The sequence below is a fragment of the Melopsittacus undulatus genome, chromosome 7 (genome assembly GCF_012275295.1).
Source record: "Melopsittacus undulatus isolate bMelUnd1 chromosome 7, bMelUnd1.mat.Z, whole genome shotgun sequence".
NCBI classification, from domain to species: Eukaryota; Metazoa; Chordata; class Aves; order Psittaciformes; family Psittaculidae; genus Melopsittacus; species Melopsittacus undulatus.
The window spans coordinates 28,273,393-28,295,817 of record NC_047533.1 but is presented as its reverse complement, the minus strand read 5'-3'; the positions used below and the strand labels follow the sequence as shown (position 1 = coordinate 28,295,817).

Genomic DNA, 22,425 nt, shown 5'->3' with positions numbered 1-22,425 from the left:
TCAATACTCCTGATTCTGCTTAACTTGAAGTTGAATGCAGTACTGGTTCTGGAAAGCTCCTCTGCTCCTCAGGGAAGCTGAAAAATATGATGTATAATGGCAAATGTGCTTCTGTTATCATTACAGCGGAGAAATTGTTACAGTCTAATGTTGTCTTATACCTGGAGTTGGTGGCAGTCCTGCACTGTGAAGAGTACTTCTTGATTTCCATTTAGACCCTATGTTTTGATTGTTTAAACAGTGTCATATACACCCAGTTTGAATTTAAATGATTCAGGCTTTCTTTGTTCCTCTGTTAAAAAGTTTTGGTGACATTTTCAGCAGAGAAATGGTCAATGTCCAAAATGAAGAAAATGTTATAAGAGAATGGAAAGTGCAAACACTGATGAGAAAGTGTTTTGGTGAAGGAGGTGTTGAGATTTTCTCATTTTAATAATTTTTAATTTTTGTAAATAACCCATGCAAAGTACTTGCCTGTGGTGCAGCACCCAAGCTTGCACTATCTTCCTGAGAGTTATCTCTGTAATAACACTTAGAACTAGAAGCAGAGTTCCACATCTGAAGTCGAAGTTACGAAAGTTTAAAAAAGATGGTTTCATCCTGAGATGTGAGGGAAGATGACAGGGACATCCTTCCAGCACTGATGCATGTAAGATGTAATCTCTTCTGACTGGATCTACTAGTGTAAATGACCTTGACAATCTACTTAAATGATAGAATATCTCCGAGCAAAGACTACTCCAGCATTGCTATGCTTGTTTGTATCACGGTGGTCTTAGTTTGCCATCACACTTAAATTTGCTTCCAAGAAAGACTAGAGAGATATATACTCTTTAGCCAAACCAATCTACAAATACAAGTTATAAACCAGCTGATGCTTGAGGAGGAAAGGATTTGAGAATGCAATTGCAAAAACCTCTGTACAGTTTTACAGTAAAAGGGAGCTGTGCTGCTGGTTTTCAAAGGTGTTCATCAGTTCCATCCTGCAGTGAAACCATTGTAAAATAAATTGAATCTGTGATTGCTTGAGGATGTCAGATATTGTTCAAAGTCAAATTCATTCTTCTTAGTCTCATGGTGTGTCCACTTCTACCATCTGTTACTGCTTTGCAGCAATCAAGGCCAAGGCAGCCCTGTCTGGCACTGGTGGGGGACCACAGAACAGACTCTTCTGCTGTATGGGTGTATCTCACTCCTACTGTTCAGTCTGCGCCTTGTTATATTTTTATATATTTGTATGTATATATGTATAATAGACAAATGCTTCAATGTTTGGGAAAGGTACATAAAGGAAAAGAAAGTAAGTGACACACAGATGGCTCTAGGTATCAACCGCTTCATGGCCTTTAGATTCTCTGTATGCAGGAAAGAAACTGGCTTATCAAGCCCCAGGACAATACAGTAGAGCCCAACCAAATTGCGCCTCAGGAAAGCTTCACCCTGCAGGGATCCTGTGTTGTTCCTGTTTTCCTCAGATTTAATTCAGTCGCAGTTCCAATTTCCCAAAACAGCTGTTGGAAAACCTATAGGAGTGGTTCAAAGCACTCTGCTCTAGGATGATGAGCCAGGCAATTTCCAGAAGAGAGATTTGTTCTGTAGCCTTTCCTCCACTGCAGACTGATAAACTTTGCCTGCTGTAGATAAGATAGCCTCAACTTTTTTGAGACACAGTCGACGTTTCAGTTATTCTGGGACTCCTTTGGTGAGATAAATATTCAGAAGCCAGAAGGGACATTAGAGCTGGCATTGCCCCCTGCATCGGACCAGCATCCCTGCAGAATTAATGGAAGACACTAAATCAAAATGATGGCAAACCACTGGGAGAAAGAAATGCTAAATGAAAATCAATGGGGAAGGAAGATTTGCAGAACAAAGTCACAAACACAAGTCTTTTCCAAGAATAGGTTACACAATATCCATTTAAATTCTGGTGACCAGGTGCTGGGAAGCATGAGTATGTCCCTGCAGATGGCTTTATTTGTGTCTGGCACCTCACATCAGTCAGACCTTCTGATCTAAATAAGGACTTGCAATATGAGACACCAAGTTTTGTTTATAGTGACCTTTGATTAATCTGGACTCAAGAGTCATAGCAAACATTACACAGTGCTTTGTCACACTGGATACTGGGAATGAAGGCAGAAGTTATCCTGATGGCAGTAATGTCAGAAAAAGCATGGTGACAGAGATGTCAGCTGAAACCTGAGCACTGAAGGAACACTACCATTAAGTGTTATAAACTGTGGGGATAAAATATTAAGCATACTTAACATTTTGTATTACAATCTCACGGACACTATACTAATGAGCGATCAGTGTCCTACATCATACCAGACATGCAGAGTTTACTGTGTAAAGCTGCTCTCTCCAATGTTACTTGTTACTGTAACGGGATGTGTGAAAATAGCAATAAAATTGCACACTAAAATAAATAAAATATTGCTTGAGGGAAAAGCACACACAATCTTTCTGAATGCAGATGACATTTTATTATATTGACAGATTCAGAATGCTCCCTACAACCCCTGGAGACAAAACCACAACACTCTGTGGAAATACCTGCAAGAATCACCAAAAACAAGAGAGAAAGTTTACTTCTTTCTAGATTCAGCAGCTCTTCGATATTTAAGGACTGGAAATTTAAAATGGTAAAGAAAGGTATGCAATACTCCTGGGTTTTCCTGCTCTGGAAAACCTGAACAAAGAGAATGGAGAATTCTAACTAAAAGTATAAGTGAAATGGGTCTGTGCAAACTGATGCTCCAGCCTCCCAACAGGCTGTGTATATGTGAATGGTATAGGCCTTCAACCTAGTTGGAGTCTCTTAAATTTGGCTGTTGTATGCAATCATTCACTGTATGCAACCAGGTGCTAAAATAGGGTCTTCCTTTTCTGGGTATGGTATTCACCTTGGAAAAATTCAAGTTAAAGACACTGATTTCTAGACATGGCTTCATCTTGAAATAGACTTGGTAGGTTTTGACCAATCTGCACACAATGTATGCAGACTGGTGAAAAAATGATTGTGAATTTTCTCATTAAAAAATATATGTATTTATGTATTTTATACCTTTAGTATGTCAGACTTACTGTTAATTTATCAAAATAGACATTGGCCTTTCACTTATGACAGTTTAACTTGTTGGTAATAGAAACGTACATGTATGTTTCTGGGATGAAACAAGAGGCAAGTATTTAATGAAGAGAACAGAAATTAAGGGATCATGGAGTTGTTTTTGTTGATTGGCCCATCTGAGGAAAAAATGGTATAATTTATTAATTATATTTACTGTAAGGGTAGTGAGGCACTGGAATGGGTTGCTTAAGGAAGTTATGAATCATAGATCATGGAATAGTTAGATCCATCCCTGGTAGTGTTCAAAGCCAGGCTGGACAGAGCCTTGGGTGACATGGTTTAGTGTGAGGTGTCTCTGCCCATGGCAGGGGGGTGGAGCTTGATGATCTTACGGTCCTTTCCAACCCTAACTGTTCTATGATTCTATGATGCTCTATTTGATAAAAGGATCAAATGAAGGCAAGAGGTGAAGCAGTACATCTGCTATGAAGAGAAACCTTAGTGACTTGCAAACTGGCAAGAAAAATGTCTTGGGGAGATTTGTTCTGTTGTAGACTACACACTTTGGAAAGAAATTGAGGATTCAAAAATCTTCTAAATGAATCTGCATAAAGTCATATTGTAAGTCAGCCAAGTGCCACGGCAAGACTTAATAAACCAGTTAAGACATTGCTCAAGATGCAAAGGAACTACAAAGATCTTGTTCACTGACACATTGCTCTGATTTTGCCCTGGGATAATCACAAACTAAAATAATACGAGAGAGTCAATAGCTTGTTCAGTCCACGGTTCTCCATGGTCAAGAAACATGACTGGGTAATTCTTTTAGAAGTTTTCAGAATGAGGTGTGGGAGAATGAGTGCTTGAATCAAAAAGACAGTTTGTTATAACATGAGGTGGATCATGCAATGGGAAATTGAATTATTTCCATTATAGGACTGCTTTGGTAGTACCCAAAATATACAGAGATACTTATTTACGTTGTTACTGTGCAGATTAGATCTGGGAATCCAAATTATCATTTTCAATTTTGCATGGAAATACCCTTATAGCCACATTGAGAGTGTAAAATGTACCCACTCTGCTGTAGAGACCAGGCCTCTGGTGATTTTTAAGTAGTACTTGAATCATCTGACTCTAAGCATCCCACTGAGATGCCAGAGTTAATTGCCTCTTTCTTCTCACATAGCAGTGGAGAGACTTCAGCACATCCAGGGATGATTTAGCGGTGAAGTGGGTATCGTTCCCTTTGGGTGCCCATGTGCTGTAACGGAAGAGAGAAAAAGTAGATTTTTAAATTATGCAGTTAGCTTAAAGGCCTGGATTTAGATGGAGTGAATCCACCCTTCAGGCTAGAGAGAACTGCGCAAGTTACAAGTTGGGCAAATAGTGTTCAGATAATAGGGGAGTACAGGGAAAATAAAGGACCTTCCATTCCTGAGACATTAAAGTTTTGTACAAAACTGAAGTAAACTTGTATTAGCGTAGAAACTGCTACTACAAGAGTATGAATACTTGGATATGAGGTTGATGAAGGCTGTATAGATGACTAGATAGACTTTTATTGCCTGTCAACTCCGTGTAAAACCACAAAGTCGAAGTCTGTGCTACTGGTAGGTGCTTTTTACAGATGTGGAGGAAGACAGCCCCCCGCCCTGAGGAACATGTGGTCAAAGAAGTGGTAAGGGATGCAACACGGTGTTTCTTAATACTTTTCTCCTGTTCTTTCTTTCCATTTGCTCTCTTCCCAGAGGTTTTGGTGTCTTGCTGGTTTATTGTCCATTAATTCTGTAGTGGAAAATATTTCTTCTCTTGGATACTGCTCTGTTAATTTTCATGTAACACTTCACCACTATTCAGTAACAGTCACTGTGCTTTCATTTTTAAAATAGGTACTGAAAAAATATTAGCACTTAATATTTTTGACTTGCAGGTTTTTCATATGAGTGCTGGTTTGAACCCACACACTAAAAATTCAAAAGCTTTCTCTCACTTATGCGGAAGCTGCTGTGTGCTTTGGTTTGCCTGAGAAACTTTAACCTTTCTGTTAGCTGAAGGCAAAAAAAATGCTTCCTTGGATGTCATGAGCCAATCACCAAGTCCTCAGCACCAAAAGTGGTCTCTAGTGACTGAAAATGTATTTTGTTCCCTTAAAATATTAGCACACATAAGTCTTTTTAAGTACATTTCATCTGTTTGGATTACATCAAAGGTTTAGGGCTGTGTTTTGGGGAGGTAAGAGGGGGAGAAGGAAGTTTGAATGTGTTAATTACCAGAAGATACCTTCAAGTCCACTCAGCAAGTATGTGTCCTTCCCTTCCCACTTAGTATAAGTCACATCCATGTATACAACCTAGTTTGGATAACGAGCAGGTGCTTGAAGTTGTGCAGTACATGTTTTAACAAAACAAAGCTGTGATGTCAAATAAATACCTTGCAATGTGCATTTCCAGGTTTTCCCAGGTTGTATCACCTGATTCCAGATGGGGAAATTACCTGCATTAAGATCAACCGTACTGATCCCCATGAAAACCTGGCCATTAGGATTGTGGGAGGCAGTGAGACTCCTTTGGTTCACATTATTATACAGCATATTTATCGCGATGGGGTAATTGCCAGAGATGGAAGACTGCTGCCTGGAGACATGATACTAAAGGTACGGTACTGCAGAGGTACAAGAATAAAATGGTGTAAGTCAGTCCTGGATGAGATTTGCAATGTGGCTTGTTTGTGTGGGTAGAATAATGCATGCAGAAAGATGTTCAACACCTCTGCATGCTGTGATGATTTCATTCATTTCAACAGGTTTTGACACTCATAGATTAGTTTGTTTTTCCCATTCACTGCCAGGTCTCTCTGATCTCTAAACAAACATAGTAGCTCCAAAGTGCAATGTAGCACAATAGACTGCTGGCATTTCTGATCCACTGGTGCGAAAGATTTCTTCTGAAATCAGAGGTTGGGCTTTTTGCCCAGCTTGTTTCTACTGAACTGTGGGCTTAAATCATAGTTAGCGAGGTTTCCATTGCCTTACATCCCATTTGCACCAGGATAGGTGACAGGGGCCTGGTCAGGGTTATTTCAGCCTCCTCTGTACGATGCGTTGAACGCTGCAGTGTGAGACACTGCCTGCTCTATTTTGAGAGTGTTGTTCCACCAGCAGTCACAGGTGAAATACCGAAGATCAAACTTGAGCAGCATTCAGGCATTAGCTGTTGAATGCTACTTCTGCTCCTCTTTCTATAGAAATGTACAGCAGGTGAACAAGAATTAGGCTAGATGGTTAAAGATTTTGTATGAGTGGTTGCTTCAGCAATAGCTTCTAAATGGGAACTGCACTCTCAGCTGCCCCAGTGACTCGAAGTTCTGCAAGGATGCAAAATTATATTAATGCTTCAGTCCTTAGGAGAAAAGATTGATAACAGAAAATACTGGTTCCTTTTCTTGCTTTGATCTTGTGTAGCTGGAATGCACAGGTATATTCACACTGCAAACCAGAGATACAGCTGCAGCTCACCCAGATATACCCCAAGCAGCTTAAAACAGCTAGCTCAAATGTTGGTGATACCGTGGCCAGAGACTGCAAAGAGCTCAGCATAGGCTTTCCAAATTAGAGGTGAACACTTGGGCATGGTCCAAAGATAGACTTGTGCTGGTACCAAGGCTAACCCATGTGGCATTAGGTGGGGTAAGGCTGGAGGAGCTGGAAGTGGGGTGGACTGCAAGGTCTGGCATGCATATCTCAGGGTCATCTTCCAGGTGGGACTCTGGATGCCCATCTTTCTGCCTGCTCTGGCATGCCTGGTTGGTAGGGTTAATGAGTAGTTCTCCCAGCCCTACTGATTTCTACAACATATTCCATGTATGTAATTATTGAGGATACCATTCTTTGAAGTTCAGAGCACCACCTGTAAGCCATCATGCTTTCCTAGCTTTTGATGACCGCAGTGGTAGCTGAAGGCACTTGGGGGACACCAGGGTTGTGACATGCATTCTGTTTTATATCTGAGAGACCATGGCCAAAGGGATTTTTCAGGATCAAGATGTGGGCATACTTTGCTCTGGCACTGTTTAAACAAACCTCAGAATAGTGTTCCAGGGAGTAGCTGCATGGATGAGTGTCACCCAGTCATGTGTTCTGGGGAGGCTTTTTGTCCTGGTGCCAGCACAGAGCGGCACAGTTAATGGCATCACTCAGCCAAAACTGCTCCCGCAGGGCACATCCAAACTGCAGTGGGAAGCTGTGGTTGCAGCATGGAGGGGCTTGGCAAACCTCTCCCTGGCTGTGGCTGGCTGCCCAGAGATTTACAAAGGATTCCTAACAATTCCAGCCCCGTGCTGCTGCAGGTCATGCTATTTGCAGTACCCAAGCTAGTAACTTAAAGGTGGTTGAGCTATGTCTCTAGGGGTGCAGTCTCCCCATCAGACTGCAGCAGGGACAGCCCTGTCGTACCCACAGAGGCACTCTGCAAAAGCAAACACCAGCCGAATGCTTTTGTCCATGCTGGGGAACATTTCTGTTGCACTTTGGAGAGGTTTCTCAATATTTAAGTGGTTCAACCTGTGCAGTGTAAAACTACACAGAAATAGCTTGTCTGATTCAGGTTTTCCAGCCAGCCATGAATGACAACCTTGAAAATGATTTTCATTTAGCAATGATAAAGCGCAATGCCTAGTCACTCTTACACGCATGGGCATGACAGGATTGACTGGAAGCTCTTTCTTTAAATCTTTCTTTTCCCTACCCAGACTAAGGAAGTGGCAGTTTTGCAGTTTTACTGCCATACAAGATAAGTCTTATTAGAAAACACTAAGAAATAGAAAAAGTTCAATTCTCTGGTGTGGTAAATCAGCATAATTGCTAGTAAATATGCAGGGAATTTAAACTTCTTCTTGAGGATCTTTTAATCATTTTAATTAGAGGATTTGTTAGCTGGGAAAGCTTTTTACTGTACCTACTGAACAGCTGGGAGATAATGAGGAAGAGAAACAGCAGGAAAGTGGTGGGAGGGAAAGGAAAGGCTGGCAAGGCTATTTGAAATCAGAAGCTAGTGGAATAAAACTAAGATATATGAAAGGATATTGGAGCTTGGGAAGGAGCAATAATAAAGCTGAAAAATAACATAGATGTCTGGAGACTATCAGGAAGAAAGGGGAAAAAAACCATGCAGGAAGTGTCTGTACAGTGCGTCCTTTCCTTGGGGGAAGAGTGTTCTGCACCGCAAACTTGGCCTCCTGCGTGACACAGTTTGAAATAGCACACGTCACTTTGTATGAAGACATCTGTGTAAATAGAGCTGCCTTCTCCAGTGCCAATTTAAATTAGATGGTCTTTCTGCTGCTGATTTATGCTTCTGTCTTCCAGGTGAATGGCATGGACATCAAAAATGTGCCTCACAACTATGCCCTGTCAATCCTGAAGCGACCCTGCCATGTGCTCCGACTGACGGTGCTCCGAGAGCAGAGGTACCGGTGCCGAAACAGCGGACTTTCCGTTGATGCTCACTGCAATAGGGATGACAGTTTCCATGTTGTGCTAAACAAAAGCAGTCCGGATGAGCAGCTGGGAATAAAGCTGGTCCGCAGGGCCGATGAGCCAGGGGTATTTATTTTCAACTTGCTGGAAGGCGGAGTGGCTGCCCGTGATGGACACCTTCAGGAGAATGACAGGGTGCTGGCCATCAATGGGCATGACCATCGGTATGGCAGTCCAGAGAGCGCAGCCCAGCTGATACAGGTTTGTCACCACCACCTCGACCCCAGTGTGTGAACTTTGCAGTGTGATTTGTTCCGTCCACGGCAGAGGAGGGGCCAGACTTGATGTGTGTGTATTTGTGGGAGGAAAGGAGATGTGTCAAGCTCAGGTGGGAATTTAAATCTCTAAAAGCTCCTTGGTTTCACTTGTAAGTGCTAGGGTGAATATGGGCATGGACTCTTGCAGTGATGCCTGTTACCATCAGGCTTTGTAATGCACAGATCAAACTTCCATGCATTCTGTGCATTACCAAAGAGTGATTACATCTGCCAAAAAGCAAGCCAATCTGCACCCTTGGGAGCTTTGGGTCAAGCTGGATCCTCACTCCTCCAGCTCAGAAGGAGTCACAGTGATTCCTGGTGCAACCCTGGAGCAAACCAGAGCAGCCTAAGGCTATGGACATCATGTTTCAGGATAAACATTCTCCTAGGCTCCCAGACTCGGTGATTTATCATGAGCGTGTTTCATGACTGAAGGTACCCCATATCTTGTAGATATTCCTTACTGAAATACAGCATATGGAAATCCAGATGTTTTATAAAAAAGGATCTGTAGCTTTCATACATGGTTATTTAGACTTGTGTGGAGGACCAAAGGGGTGCCTCTGCAATGCACTAAACCGTTTTACCACAAAACTGTTAGAAAAAAAGCCCTAGGTCCTTCTCAGCTGCAAAATCAGTCAGCTTCTGCCTAATTTCCCCTCCAGAAATCTTGTCATTTTTCTTACTTTACAGCCTACGTTTTTAGAAAACTTCAACATAAAAAACAAAGACAAGAATCTTTTGTTGCTTTTGTCTTATATTTATAGCGGTTATTATACTTGTGCAGTTTTGCGTTGCATTTGGAGGCATGCGGAATGTTCACATATTGGAGAATTTCATACGCCTCCATAACAAGATGTCAAACCAGGCTGGCTGCTTCCCCGTTTTGACAGGTATAATCAGAGTAACATGAGTCAGACTGAAAGAAGCAGTTGAATTCATGCATTTGTGGAAAGGATTCCTCCTTTAGCATAGGTTCACAGTTGGCTGTAGCCAGCTTTTATTGGGAAGTTTATAGCTTAGGTAAAGAGAACAGTGTCCCCTTGCGTAATGCCAGTTGTTGAAATTCTGATCCAGCATCTTTCTGCATTACTTTTGTGTCTCACTAACCGGGAGCAGAAGGCGGAGGGGCAGGGAGGTTTAAATTCTCTAAGGGGAATAAGTCTGGAATGAAAACCTTTTTAAAAAGCTGGTATTCTTGGAAGGTTCTTTATGGCTACAAAACAAGGCAACAACGCTTCATAAGCAAAAAACACATGCAAGCTAGAGATAAAATGGAAAAAATTACTAACAAGACCATTCACACACAAGTGTTTAAAAGCACAACTAAAGCTCTTATTGGGTTCCAAGGAGTGGATGTTATTTATAATTATGCTTGAAATGCACACCAGTCCCTGGGAATTTAAACAACATGCCCATCAAAGGGGAGACTTAGGTTTCTAAACAGCACAGATTACATTGCATCAATGTGAGCTCCATGAATCACATTTGTCTAATGCAAAATTCCTGGAACCTGTGTCTTTTTTGTCATGTTTTTTCATCAACTATCCTTTGCCTTTCCTGTTTCCATGTTATGCCATTATGCTGAAGCCACAAATGGTTTGCATTTGCTTCTTACACGAAGGGATGTTTTACTGTGTCCTCTGATTTCTCAACAGTATCCTGTCTGCTGTCACTCACAGCACACTATGGTCTTCAAATTAGTTGTGGTGGAAGTTGCAAATACACTTTAAAAATTGAACTAAGATTCACTAAAAGGTTGTGGTGGTGGCTTGTTAGGAGAAGCACGGATGGGAGAACATCAGATTTCTGTACAGTCTGATTACTTTTGACTTCTAAATAATGAATAATTGAGATGAAGCTGATTCTCCAGGCTATTAGCAATTATATATTAGCATATGCGAAGCAGTTGTTTATCAGTGGATTAGGTGTCTGACTGTTTATAAGCTCAGACACAAGAACTTGAATGAAGAAAACGTGTATGTCCTAATTAGGAACGTGCACACGTTGTAACACTTGGGAGTTTGCTGCTTCCCATTTGTCGCATCATCTTTAGTCATGGCCTTGTGTCAGATGTGGCACTTTTAACCTAAATAACGTGACATTCCACATCTGTTTTCCATGAGAGTGACAAGAAGAGGAACAAGGTAACAGATCAGTGGGCGCTCATGTGAGCACATCAAGCTGAGCTGCAAGGGTTGAGCCAGACTTTACTGCCCCCAGATGTTCGCCCTCATCCCTCCCTCCTTTCCCCACCACGGTTGTGCAGCTCTAACAGACACACGTGTCTCCATCACGACAACCACTGCCAGCAGAAAGCAGGTTGTGATTCGGGGCACATCCATGTTCCATCATCCCCGCAAGAGATGGGGCAGCTTCTTGCTTGCCTACTAGATGCTCAGAAGTTGCCACCATGTCTCTGCCTCCCAGCTTGGTTTGCTTTGGCTGTAACACAAATTTTAATGCTAGTAGATTGTTTCAGCTGTTTGTTGCATTCAGTCTCAAAGCTAACCTAATTTCTTGTATTCTTGCATAATATCCAGAGAAGGAATTGTGGGAAAAACAAGTACTATGAGGGAGGGAGGGCTCAGAATGAAGCAGTCATTAATATTCTGATCAGTAGATGTGTTAATGGGTTTTATCTGGAAGTACATAAATACTAAAACTGGTCTTGTTGTTTGGGTAACTTCTTAAAGAACTCTGTACTTCTGAGAAATTACTCAACCTGACTGACCTGGAGACAAATGCAACATTGCAGTGGAGACTCTTGTTGAACTTTTGCTAGTCATTCTAAGGGAATTAATCACATTTACAACCTTTCTCTAAATAACCAACTTTGAGCCTAACCATGTGGCAGCAGATGAGTTTTAAACAGAAGTTGCGTAAGTTGAGGTTGTTTGTTTTAGAAAAAAATGGATTTTTGTGAGGCCATGGAGATTTAGTCTTGTATTGTCCAATTCCATCTCAGTGATATTACACACTAGGGACCAGGGCAGTTTCCTTTATTCAGAGACACAGCATTCTACTTTTGGGTAGCAGTTGAGTCTGTAGTCCAGGAATTAATATTCCATAAAAACAGACATGATAAAAATACCTAGGAAGTTATCTTGAAATATGTGTGTATGCACCAAATGATGTCTAATGGGTCTGTGAAGATTCAAGTTCCTTATGAACAAACTGGGATCCCCCAAGATATGGGGCAAGTAACAAAGACGTGCACATTTTTCACTGAGATATCACCTTCCTTGGAGATAGCACAGCCTGAACATGCAGATTTCAGGCTTGAAGATGGAGGTTTAGGAGAGGTAGGTTGCTTTTGGTTATTAACTACAGTGACATTTTTCAAACACACTTTTTAACTCCCAGCTGCCACTGCTGAACCCAGACCCAGAGAAGACAAACCAAGCTATAACAACACAAACCCCAGGGGCCTCCTCTGGCTTCAGTTAACTGTCTGAGGGAGATTTCATTTCAATAGCGCAACTGCATCTGGGTATGGTTTCCAGCTGCTTGTTCAATGCCAGCTTTCCTTGGAGCTTCTCCCCAGCACCCCAACAACTGGCTCTGGAGGTCTGATACCCTGGGTCTGTGGTACCAACAAGCATCACTGCTGCAGCTCCAGGGGTGCTCACAGGGGCTCCACACCAGATACAAGAGCAGCTCATCAGCAGTAACCTGTGAGCAGCCAGGCAGGACTCCCTCTGGAGATCCCCTCCTGCCTGCCAGAGCATCAGGGCCTTTAGCTTGGACAGGAGATTAAAGGTTTAGTATTTTATCTTCTGAGAATGCTTCTATAGCATTGAGGTTATTTGTGCACTTCAGTATGTTGCTTTAAATTAATTGTTTTTAAAAATTCACCTGTACACAGAATTAAAAACACAAGTATCAGGAATACACAGAAAACCTTAAAAATATCAAAAAAACATAACTCAGGAGAAGCTTTGTAGCATCTCTCACACACATAAGTATTATGACTGTACTGTGCAAAAAGGCCAGAACAATTCTGAGCTTATTTTGGGTTAAGTGTTTTTGCAGTTTCTGTTCATAGAGTGAGAGTTTGGGCTAATTTCCCATCCTAAATGCCACTACACTGTGTGCTTGCTTGTGTCCTCCCTCTTTCTCTGTGCTCTGGTACAGTAGGATTTTACTTCTCAAAATGGTTGCACACTCCTTTCTTTAAGATGCCTTACATTGATCAGGCTTGTTGCATGCAGCTGTACCCAGTTACATCTTTTATTCTGTACCTCCACCAGCCAAGGCTTGAACACCTCCCTCATGACAGGGTTAGTGTAATGAGAGAGCTTTTTCAGAGCTCTGGTTGTCCATCTCTCTCCTGTAGCAGGCACATTGCTGTTCTGCAGTGGTGTACAAAGGTGGGTGTAAGTTGATTAACACTCACTGTGGTGGATCACTGCCTCCAGACAAATTTGGAATGGATAGGAAGGGTTTTTCAGAGTTAACACCGAATTTTCAATAGAACTATGAAGTAGCTGGCAGTACATTTTTATGGTCTTTATTGGCCTGAAGTGATGCTTTATGTCATTGCAACCACATCAGTGGGAAATCCAAACTATGCTTAAACAAGACCCGTGTCTTGTGAGCCCTCTGGGGTTGACGTGCAGGGTTTTATTGCGCTGGGGTGGTGGGATTCATGCTGTACCTTTTCCTGCAGGCCAGTGAGAAGCAGGTTCACTTCATCGTGTCTCGGCAGACCAGGCAGCAGCCCCCTGACATCCTGCAGGAGACAGGCTGGAGTTACAGCAGTGGCAGCCCGCAGCCCTGTCCCACCGAGAGAAACAACCCCAGCAAGGTGAGGACATGAGCGCTTGTGTGGTTGCTCTGACATCCATGGGGCAGGGGACTGGGAGGACACGGAGAGTTCTGGTGTCTTGGGTGTTATCTCTGGTTTCTGTCACTGGAAGAACAATTATTTCGCAATGGAAACATAAAAGCTGTGCTCCTCATTATTTATACACTGTGTCTGCCCTGATCCTGTCCAGAATAGAGAGGGAAAGAGAAGGTGAAGGGCAGTGAAGAAGGCTGATGTGCACACCGCACCTTGGCCATGGTCATGGATCTGGCCAGCAGTGTGAGCCACCACAGGGCAATGCACTCCAATGAAAAGAAAAAGCTTATCTGAAGTTTCTCTGTCTGAAGCAAAGTCTTCAGACAAAATCTTTTATACACTGGCCTGAGAGATTCCCATAAGCTGCATGAAAATTAAGGTAATTAGTAGTCATTGCCCATTTCTTAAGGTACCTGTACTCTGACCTGGCCAGCAGTTCAACAGCAGACAGTGGCTGTGGTCTCCATGGCTGCTGCTAGCATTCTGGTTTTCTGTGACTTGCATAAGTCAGAGAGCCAACATGTTTTGGGTCCAAGCTCCACAGAAAGACTTGCATAAGTGGGAGAGACTGTGATGGTCAAATATATGAGGTTTTAGAGCAGAAACCAATGCAGCAAGAGCCTTGAAAATACCTTTTCTGAGTTTACTCAATGTCTGTTGGAGGGGCTTTATTGTCAAAGGAATTTCAAATATATGTGGTTTGATGAGTCTGCTGTTTGCTGCTGTCAGTGGTATTGCTTTATTATGTGTGATTGATAGAGAGACTGCTAACTGACTTGAATTCTGATTAATTTTAAGGTGTGTTTTGCCCCACGAGCTTACTGCAGGAGGTGATAATAGCAGGTTGGGAATGGCCCCTTTGATGGAAGCAGTTCTTGCTGTAAAGCATGCATGGGCTAAAATCTGCTCTCAAGCCTTGGCTGTATTCAGCACCAAAAATAACCTCTAGCTTCCAGCAGCTGTCTTGCTCACATGAGGGCTCAGGAACCACTTTTGGCCAAGCCATTGCCCTCATGACAGCCTGCCTCCATCTGGAAACCATGAGGAGGCAGCTCTCTTTCAGGCCAATGGCAATCAGCCATGGAGCCAACAAGGCGCTGGAGGAAGAGGAGGGCACTCTGTAGTGACCATGTCCTTCCCTGGTGGCAGTGATGCCAGGCACATGGTGTGCTGGGAGACTTGTCCTGCACAGGCTCTCATCGGGCTGTTGTCTTGTGTATGGAGATAGGGCAGGCATAGCCCAATCTGTTCTGGCTGCTGCCTGGATTCAGAAAAGAAAAGATGTCAGAAACACTGTCTTGTGGAGCTGAGGTTGTTAAGCCAGGCTGTCATGTATAAACAGGCCAGATTCGATTTCTTTGAAGTCAGTGGGAGCTTTGCCATTAATTAAATGGCACTTGTTTTTAATTGGAACTGTTTTCTTACTCCTTTCCAACAAACTGTCTAGTACTTAAAGCAAATCTGTCACCCTGTTGCTGGAGCAGGCAATGTTTTTTGAGCACCTAAGCAGGTTAGTCTTCAGGTAAAGTACATTTTCCATACACACACAGCTCTGTCTTTTGCCCACAAGACGTGTGTCATGGCTTTGATGTTGTGATGATCTGCTGTAAATATTTATTTTCCAGTAAATATACAGAAAAGGGAAAAAAATGAAAAGAGGAGGAGATGAGCTGTTATGGGTTTTTAATCCTGACCTCTGAGGTCACTTCAAAATGAGGGAGAAGGACAACTGTTTAGAAGAGAATGCATTGAAATGCAGTCACTGATAAACATTGTCTTTTAACTGGTTTACTCATTATCAGCTGTACCTCAAAGAAAGCTCTACGTGTGTTTACTGAGAAAGGCTTTACTTTCCTTTCATCACTGCCTTAGACTCAGCTGAGTCGCCCCAATTCCTTTCTATCTGCAACCATGTAAAAACTGACATGTGGAAGAGGAGCTTCAAAGGAAAACTGGTCCTACATGGTCAAGCATACAAGTACCAGTACTTTTATGACTCTTCATTGAAATGTAACAGGACAATTTGTTACCACGCACTGCTTTGAAATCTGTTTTTCCCTTCCATGGTTCCTCAGAACTAGAGCATTAGCCAGTTTATCAGCTATTGGTTTTGTTCTCTGAGATAAGGTGGACATGGCATAAGTAAAAGGGTTGCTCTGAACTCTCAGACCTGCAAGTCTAATTCCAATTGCATATTTTGCTGCAAAATTTCAGATTGCATTCTTGTGAAAATTACCCCTACCCCTGCCCCTACCCTACATGCTTCAGGAAGTAGCCTTTTTCTGATGAAAAGCCATTCCTTTCTAAGGAAATATAACATTTTTGCACATATATGGATAAAACGTTAAATATAGTTTGCACAAAGCTAGAACTGCTGTTTAAAGCACACCTTAAAGACAAAGGTGAAAGGTGAAAATTATCTTGACTAGAACATTAATATTTTTTAAAAGGGCATGTTGTAAAACCTTCAGAAATTTTCAGGTTCATTTGCTCTGACGCAGTGCCTGTGTTCTACATGGACTAGATGTGATAGGTCCAAACAACTGTATCTGTCTGGTTTTTGTTTTGATGACTAAAAGAAGACCTTTTCCACTGAGCTCTTTTCCTTTTTTCCTGGAGCTCTGTGGCAGCCACTGTTGTTCTGCTAGTGCAACTGGACACCCTTTGCTAAGCTGTTATAAGGTTCTGGGTTTTGATATCAGTGTTGCATCATGGAAATCCTGATGTAGAGCAAGTTCCACCGAATACACCTTTAAAAAAACCACAAACCAAAGATATAGCCTGCCCTACTCCTACATAAACTTCTTGCCACTGTCTTCCTTTGTTCATCATCAGCACTGTGGGAGCAGCTGTGGACTCACCTGCTCCACTTTCTGGTGCTGCTGGCCAAGGAATTAATGATTTTAAATGAGTTTTATAGATTAATTTTGCTAATTATTAATGTGAGGTCACACTTGTGAATGAGAAGGTTGGAGTTTTTTTTTAATATTAATTTGAAATTTATTTAGCAGCCTGCTATTATATCTACATGCGGGCCTGGAACATATGGTGTTGCTCCTACAAGAGGGGCTGGGATCTTCAGGAGTAGATACCAGGCAATCAAAGTTGATACTTGAAGCAATCAAAGCAATTAAAATTAAATTCCAGATTTTCTGGAGAAGCTTCCTTGTTTCTCAAACTCCTCTGTAAGAGTTGGATGTGTTGTAAACGTGCCATTCAGCATACTGCTGTTTTGGAAGCTTGTGTTGCCTCTCCATCCTGAGTTTCTTTTCTGTGAGTTTCTTTCACCCTTGCTCATACACTAGTTATTGCATGACCAACAGTGTGTATGCTCAGGGGGAGGAATAAGGGGATGTCTGTCCTCAGACAGCTGAGGTAGCTGTCCCAAAGAGACCTTTTAAGCACAAGAGCCAGGAAGAACACCCTGGAAGTTGCTGGCTCTTCACTTTTCCTGAACAGAAACACACATTCTTTGAGTGTATTCCCATCAGTAACTTATACAGAAACACAGAATCTTGGAGAGCAAATTAAGTGTTTATCTTATGATCCGTACCCAAGAGTTTTATTCCTTTACCCCAGGTGGACCATTTTTCATTAGCTATGCAGACGACATTCAGGCTGCAGCAGCAAGATAAGAACCGTGACCTGGTAGTCAAAGATGTGAAGAACACTTCCTATTTTTTTAGTCAGATTCCTTATTCACATTTCAAAGACTTTCTTCTATGAGTCTCAGTGCTAAAATACTGCTGATTTTGGTGGTAGCAGTGCCTGCCTTTAACTATTAAAGCAAGGATTATCTTGGTGGTAGCTCTGACTCTGCAGAAGCCTGAGCCCTGGAGAGAGTCATGCCTGCTGTCTGGGCTGCTGTCTGCAGCTGAGAAATGCTTTGGTATTCCCTCAAGGAACACTCACTTCAGTGGAATATGTGTCAGCTGTCACAGAGGTCCCCATGCCCACTGTGTTTGTGGTTGCTGTTTTCTCCACCACAGAGCGCCCTTCATGCTGTCACTTGTCATGAGAAGGTGGTAGCTGTCCGGAAAGATCACACAGAATCGTTGGGAATGACTGTAGCAGGCGGAGTATCTAACCGGGAATGGGATTTGCCTATCTACGTGATAAGTGTCGAACCTGGAGGAGTTATCAGCAGAGACAGCAGGATAAAAACAGGTAAAAAGAGAGGACTTTGAAAGTCTGCCTTAATTCAAAGGCTTCCTTTAAAAAACAGAGGGATAGTGAAAGAGCATCACACCCTGACATCTTCAGCTATCCGATAGATTTTGGGGTACATCAGCTTAGAGAGTGTCACGTCAGCTGGCAGAAAAGGTATAATATGCAGTCAAAACCATATCTGTGAAGTAGGGTGTAGGTATATTCCGATAGGGAAAAAAAGTTTTTCCAGGAAAATGATCTTGCACCACCATCTCCCAACTACTGAAATCATGGAGCAACCTTCATGGGTTTTAAATGTAAATTTTTGTGCTTGTTGGTCATATAAATCATGCCTTTGAAAGAAATTTAGAAGAGCAGAATTCCCATCATATATGAAGCAACATTAGTGCCTTGTGGCTAAATATCATATCTGGAAATATTGGCTTCATAACTCCATTTGGCTCTTGATATAACAGAGTGATGAAATTAATAACTCCTCCTCCTCTGCATGAATAAGCCTTTTGAGTAAGATTAGAAGCATATTTTACCAGTGTGGCTTTTGGGAATGGGCAGGCAGTAGAGGAATGGTGAAATTCCATTTTCAGGATGTTACATCTTCAAAAGCCAAGTACCTTGGTACCCTGCATCCATCAACTACACAGCTCCCTGTTCCATTGCCCTTCACCCCCTGTGCTCAGCTTCACCCTAGTCACTGCCCAGAAGCTGGGGGGAAATCCTGAGTGAGAAGGAAGTGAAGACACCCAAAAGTGGAGCAGAACAGCTCCATCCCAGCCAAGCTCACGAGCCTCTGTTGCAGCACCCGGCACTGGCATGGATGGGAGCCTCCCATTTGCAGGAGCTGTAGCTGCTTATCAAAACCTATGTAAGAACATGACAACAGGAGCAAACCCGCAGGTTTCCTCTTCCCTCCGGCTGGGAAATTACTGCCTCTCAGTGGGAAATATTTTCCAAAAAAATATTCATCATGAGGCAGTATGGAAAATTCAGCCTAGTCAGTTGGATAAAATTAGAAACAAATGAGTATGTGATGTTATAACAGTGCCATAAGCCTCCATGGTTCTGAGCAGCCTCTAGGCTGTTGTCCATACCTTTGGGGCAGGCCACAAGAAGAGGTTAATGTTTATGTTGTACTGTCAGTGAGCACAGCCCCTGCCTGGAGTGCAGAGGGCTCCCAGGGAAGCCCTGGCATTGGAGTGTGCCACAAAGGGTAGCAGAGCACTTGGCACTGTGGCCTCTTCCATGACATTAATGATGTCTTTATTATTCTCCCTGTAGTAATTGAGGTCATCTTTGTATTTTCTCTGAAGCTGCCATGCCTACCTTATAAAAAGGCATTCAGAAAGATGCTTTGGCTTGTGGACATTCAAACAAGCATTAACATTTAAATAATGATACGTTATTCCACAAAGCAAACCTTACAAAGGGCCAGCTGGAGCATCAGTCTTCAGCTTACAGAGCACTGGGAGAAAACCACCTTTGAGTTTTCAGGCTTCAAGGTTGGGCTATTACAAATTTGTTAACTGGAAGTGGGCTTTGGAGACCTAGATTAGCATCAGGTGTCAGTACCAAAGCTTGTTGGTACAGTAGGACTCCAGTTGTGCTGTTTGGCTCTGGGTGCAGGACATGACGTGACAAGAAACTAGGACAAAAGCCTCCATCCAGCCTAGCAATGGTCCTGTGTAGTGTCTTCCCTCATGCCTGTGGCATGTTCCCTAGCATATGCTTCATATCCATATTAACCGATAGAATTAACAAACAGCCTCATCAGGCAGCAACTTCTTGGCCACAGCTTTGACTCACTTGTTCATGGGGGTCAGGAAACACTGGTAGAGTTTATCATCTCTTTCCTCTGTCTCAGGTGACATCCTCCTGAATGTGAATGGGATTGAGCTGACAGGGGTCAGCCGGAGTGAGGCTGTTGCCCTGCTGAAGAACACCAACTCATCGGTGGTGCTCAAAGCCCTAGAGATGAGAGCGTGCGAAGCCCAGGAGGAGTGGGGCCAGCCGCCAGCCCCTGAGGCTGTGCCTGCAAGCTCCGAGAGCAGTGAGTGGTCACCTTCCTGGGTGATGTGGCTGGGGCTGCCACGGTAAGTCCGCAGATTGCATCCTCGTGCTGAAGGGGAGTGGGAGGCAAGATCTGTGTTTTCTGGCAGCTCTCTTTTGGCTTGATTCATTGCACTGACATCTTAATTAAATCCAGGCTCTGTCACAGGCTTGACTCTAAATACCTCCCCTTTGTAAATGGGTATGTGTGTACGACAATATAGACATGCAGATCCCCTTGCAAGGGAGGAAAGGATCCCAAATTATTCCAGTCTTTAAAACATGTCTGGCACTTCGGGGGTGAAAGGAAAAGCTTGTAGGGATGCAGGAGCTTGCTGAACTGGGGTTTAGGCTCAACCACCCTGCAGAAGGCAGAGCTACCCTTCCTTCAGCTCCCAAGCTGCATAGCCCTTCTCCTTAGCCAAATCCAGCTGAACTGTTTGACTTTACCCAGATGTTGTGGAGTGCGTGCAGTTGGCCGGGGCTCTGAATCACCTCTTTTAACCCCACCTCCAACTGAAAGAAGTATGTTTGTCATACACAGGAAGCAGCTGTGTTGTCATTTCAGTAAGGATAATAAAAGCCACGTCGTACATCGTTAAGGTCTCTCAAACACACTCGGTGTGCAGGGTGTATACCTGCAGCTTCAGTGGCATTCTGTGAAGTATTCAATGAGGTCATGTTGTGAATCTGTGCACATGCGAAGCTAGTGTCACACAGTTGGAACTGGTGTTTAAGACATGAAGAAGGTAGCTTACAAGTCCATACTTCTAACCCTGGCAGCAGTTCAGAGAGTCTGGCTCTCGTTTATGGGATGGCATGAAGAGATGGTCTGCAGGGCAGGTGGGCCTTTGCTCTAGGCACAGTTTCAGGACTCCTCTTCATTTCCCTGTCTTGCATGCCAGGTTACATGTTTTCCCTCCTGGCTCTTGACCTCATTCACCTTGCAGCAAAGTCTGCTGTGAGAGCCAGATGTGTTTTGGTGCTTGGTCTGAGGCTAATGACTGCGTCACATGTGCTGGAGCATTGCCAGGGCAGAAAGCAGGCTGTGTGTTGTCCCCCACAGATGAAAGGTTCTTCCTGCAGTGGAGAGGATCAAATCCTTAGTCCTCTGAGACAAAAGCAGTAAGTAGATGACCTCTAACTTGCTACCCCAGGCAGTGGTATACCTTTCTCACCCAGTCTTGCTACAGACAGGCAGGCCCAGGGAGGTCCTCATTCCTGCTCACTTCTGCACCCCTAAGCTTGACCAGCAGCACTGAGAAGGCATTGGGGCATGGGTAATGCTTCCAGCAGAGAGACAGCAAGCAGACTAGAGGTCTTACAGATGCTGCGATCTGTGATGTTGAATTGCCTTCAATCACCATCCATTGCTAGATGAACTGAAACAATTGCATCCTGCCTGCCCTAAACCCACCTTTGCTGGGCTTCAATCACTATCCATTGCTAGATGGACTGAAACAATTGCACCCTGCCTGCTCTAAACCCACCTTTGCTGTGCTTCAATAACCATCCATTGCTAGATGGACTAAAAAAATTGCACCCTGCCTGCCCTAAGCCCACCTTTGTTGGGCTGTATAGCAAATCTGAGCCTCATGGCCATCATTGCCTACCCACAGCTGCCTCGAGTCCCTGTGTCCTCAGCAAGGGGACGGAAACGAAGGACAGAGCTCCACAGTACTGTAGGCTTGCACCCAGGGTTCACATCAGGCAGTTCCACTTTGCAGTTTGGGAAGAAAAGGTGTTTTTCCCATTTCAAAAGAAGTCTCTAAGCTCACTCTGTCCCCCTTCCTCCAAAGGCTGCTTGTGTGAAGGCATTCCCACCCCTTCAGTCTGAAGGAAAATCAGTCCCAGTGTCAGCAAGACTGAAGACAGGAGTTCATTGTAACTCTATCCCCAGCTGCGATGCAGTGCACAGAGCACAGCACAGCCCTTCTCTGTCGAAGAAAAGTAGGGAGATTGGTATGCTGAGCTGGTACACTGCTCTGAACATTGGACTAAGACAGGGATCAGCAAAGATGAGATGTGACAGTAATACAGGGGCACTGCATCCTTATTAGTAGCTGATTAGTTGAGTACAGATGCATGAGGATCAGGTTTGGGTTTGCTCATCAGGTATTATCAGAGCCTTCAGTCTTCCCCAGCATGAGTCCACTTACTCTCTCACTCTTGTACTGATTCTCCAGGGCCCACACCAGACATCTGGAAGTCCTTCAACAAGTTCTCTCACTAGGACAGTGAGAGCAGGTCGAGCATTTAACCTTTTCTTATCTGGCTTTCAGCTTGCTTTTGAGAGGGATCACATCCCACTAGATCTCAAGGTATTGCCAGCAGTCTCACGACATTTTCCAGGCTGTTAGAGAAAATTATTCTCTGTCCAAATAGATGTCTGACAGGTTCATCCTGACAAAGGTTGCTCAGGTTCAGGGAACTGAGGGAACAAGAGAGTCTTCCCTTTTGTGTTCCAAACACATGGAGTTTTGGTGAAAATCCT

General features: G+C 43.4%; 1 protein-coding gene across 3 annotated transcripts in view; it reads left to right on the top strand.

Annotated features, from left to right (window-relative positions):
• Positions 1–22,425, top strand: part of LNX1 (ligand of numb-protein X 1) — an 80,052-nt gene that overhangs the window by 51,166 nt on the left and 6,461 nt on the right. For 2 of the 3 annotated variants that reach the window (XM_031048909.2, XM_031048908.2), the window contains exons 5-10: positions 2,503–2,658; positions 5,530–5,732; positions 8,442–8,813; positions 13,545–13,682; positions 17,708–17,885; positions 19,747–19,975. In XM_031048909.2, coding sequence (XP_030904769.2) covers positions 2,503–2,658; positions 5,530–5,732; positions 8,442–8,813; positions 13,545–13,682; positions 17,708–17,885; positions 19,747–19,975 — 1,276 coding nt within the window. The remainder of the gene's footprint in view (positions 1–2,502; positions 2,659–5,529; positions 5,733–8,441; positions 8,814–13,544; positions 13,683–17,707; positions 17,886–19,746; positions 19,976–22,425) is intronic. The other variant, XM_005149085.3, reaches the window with a different exon arrangement.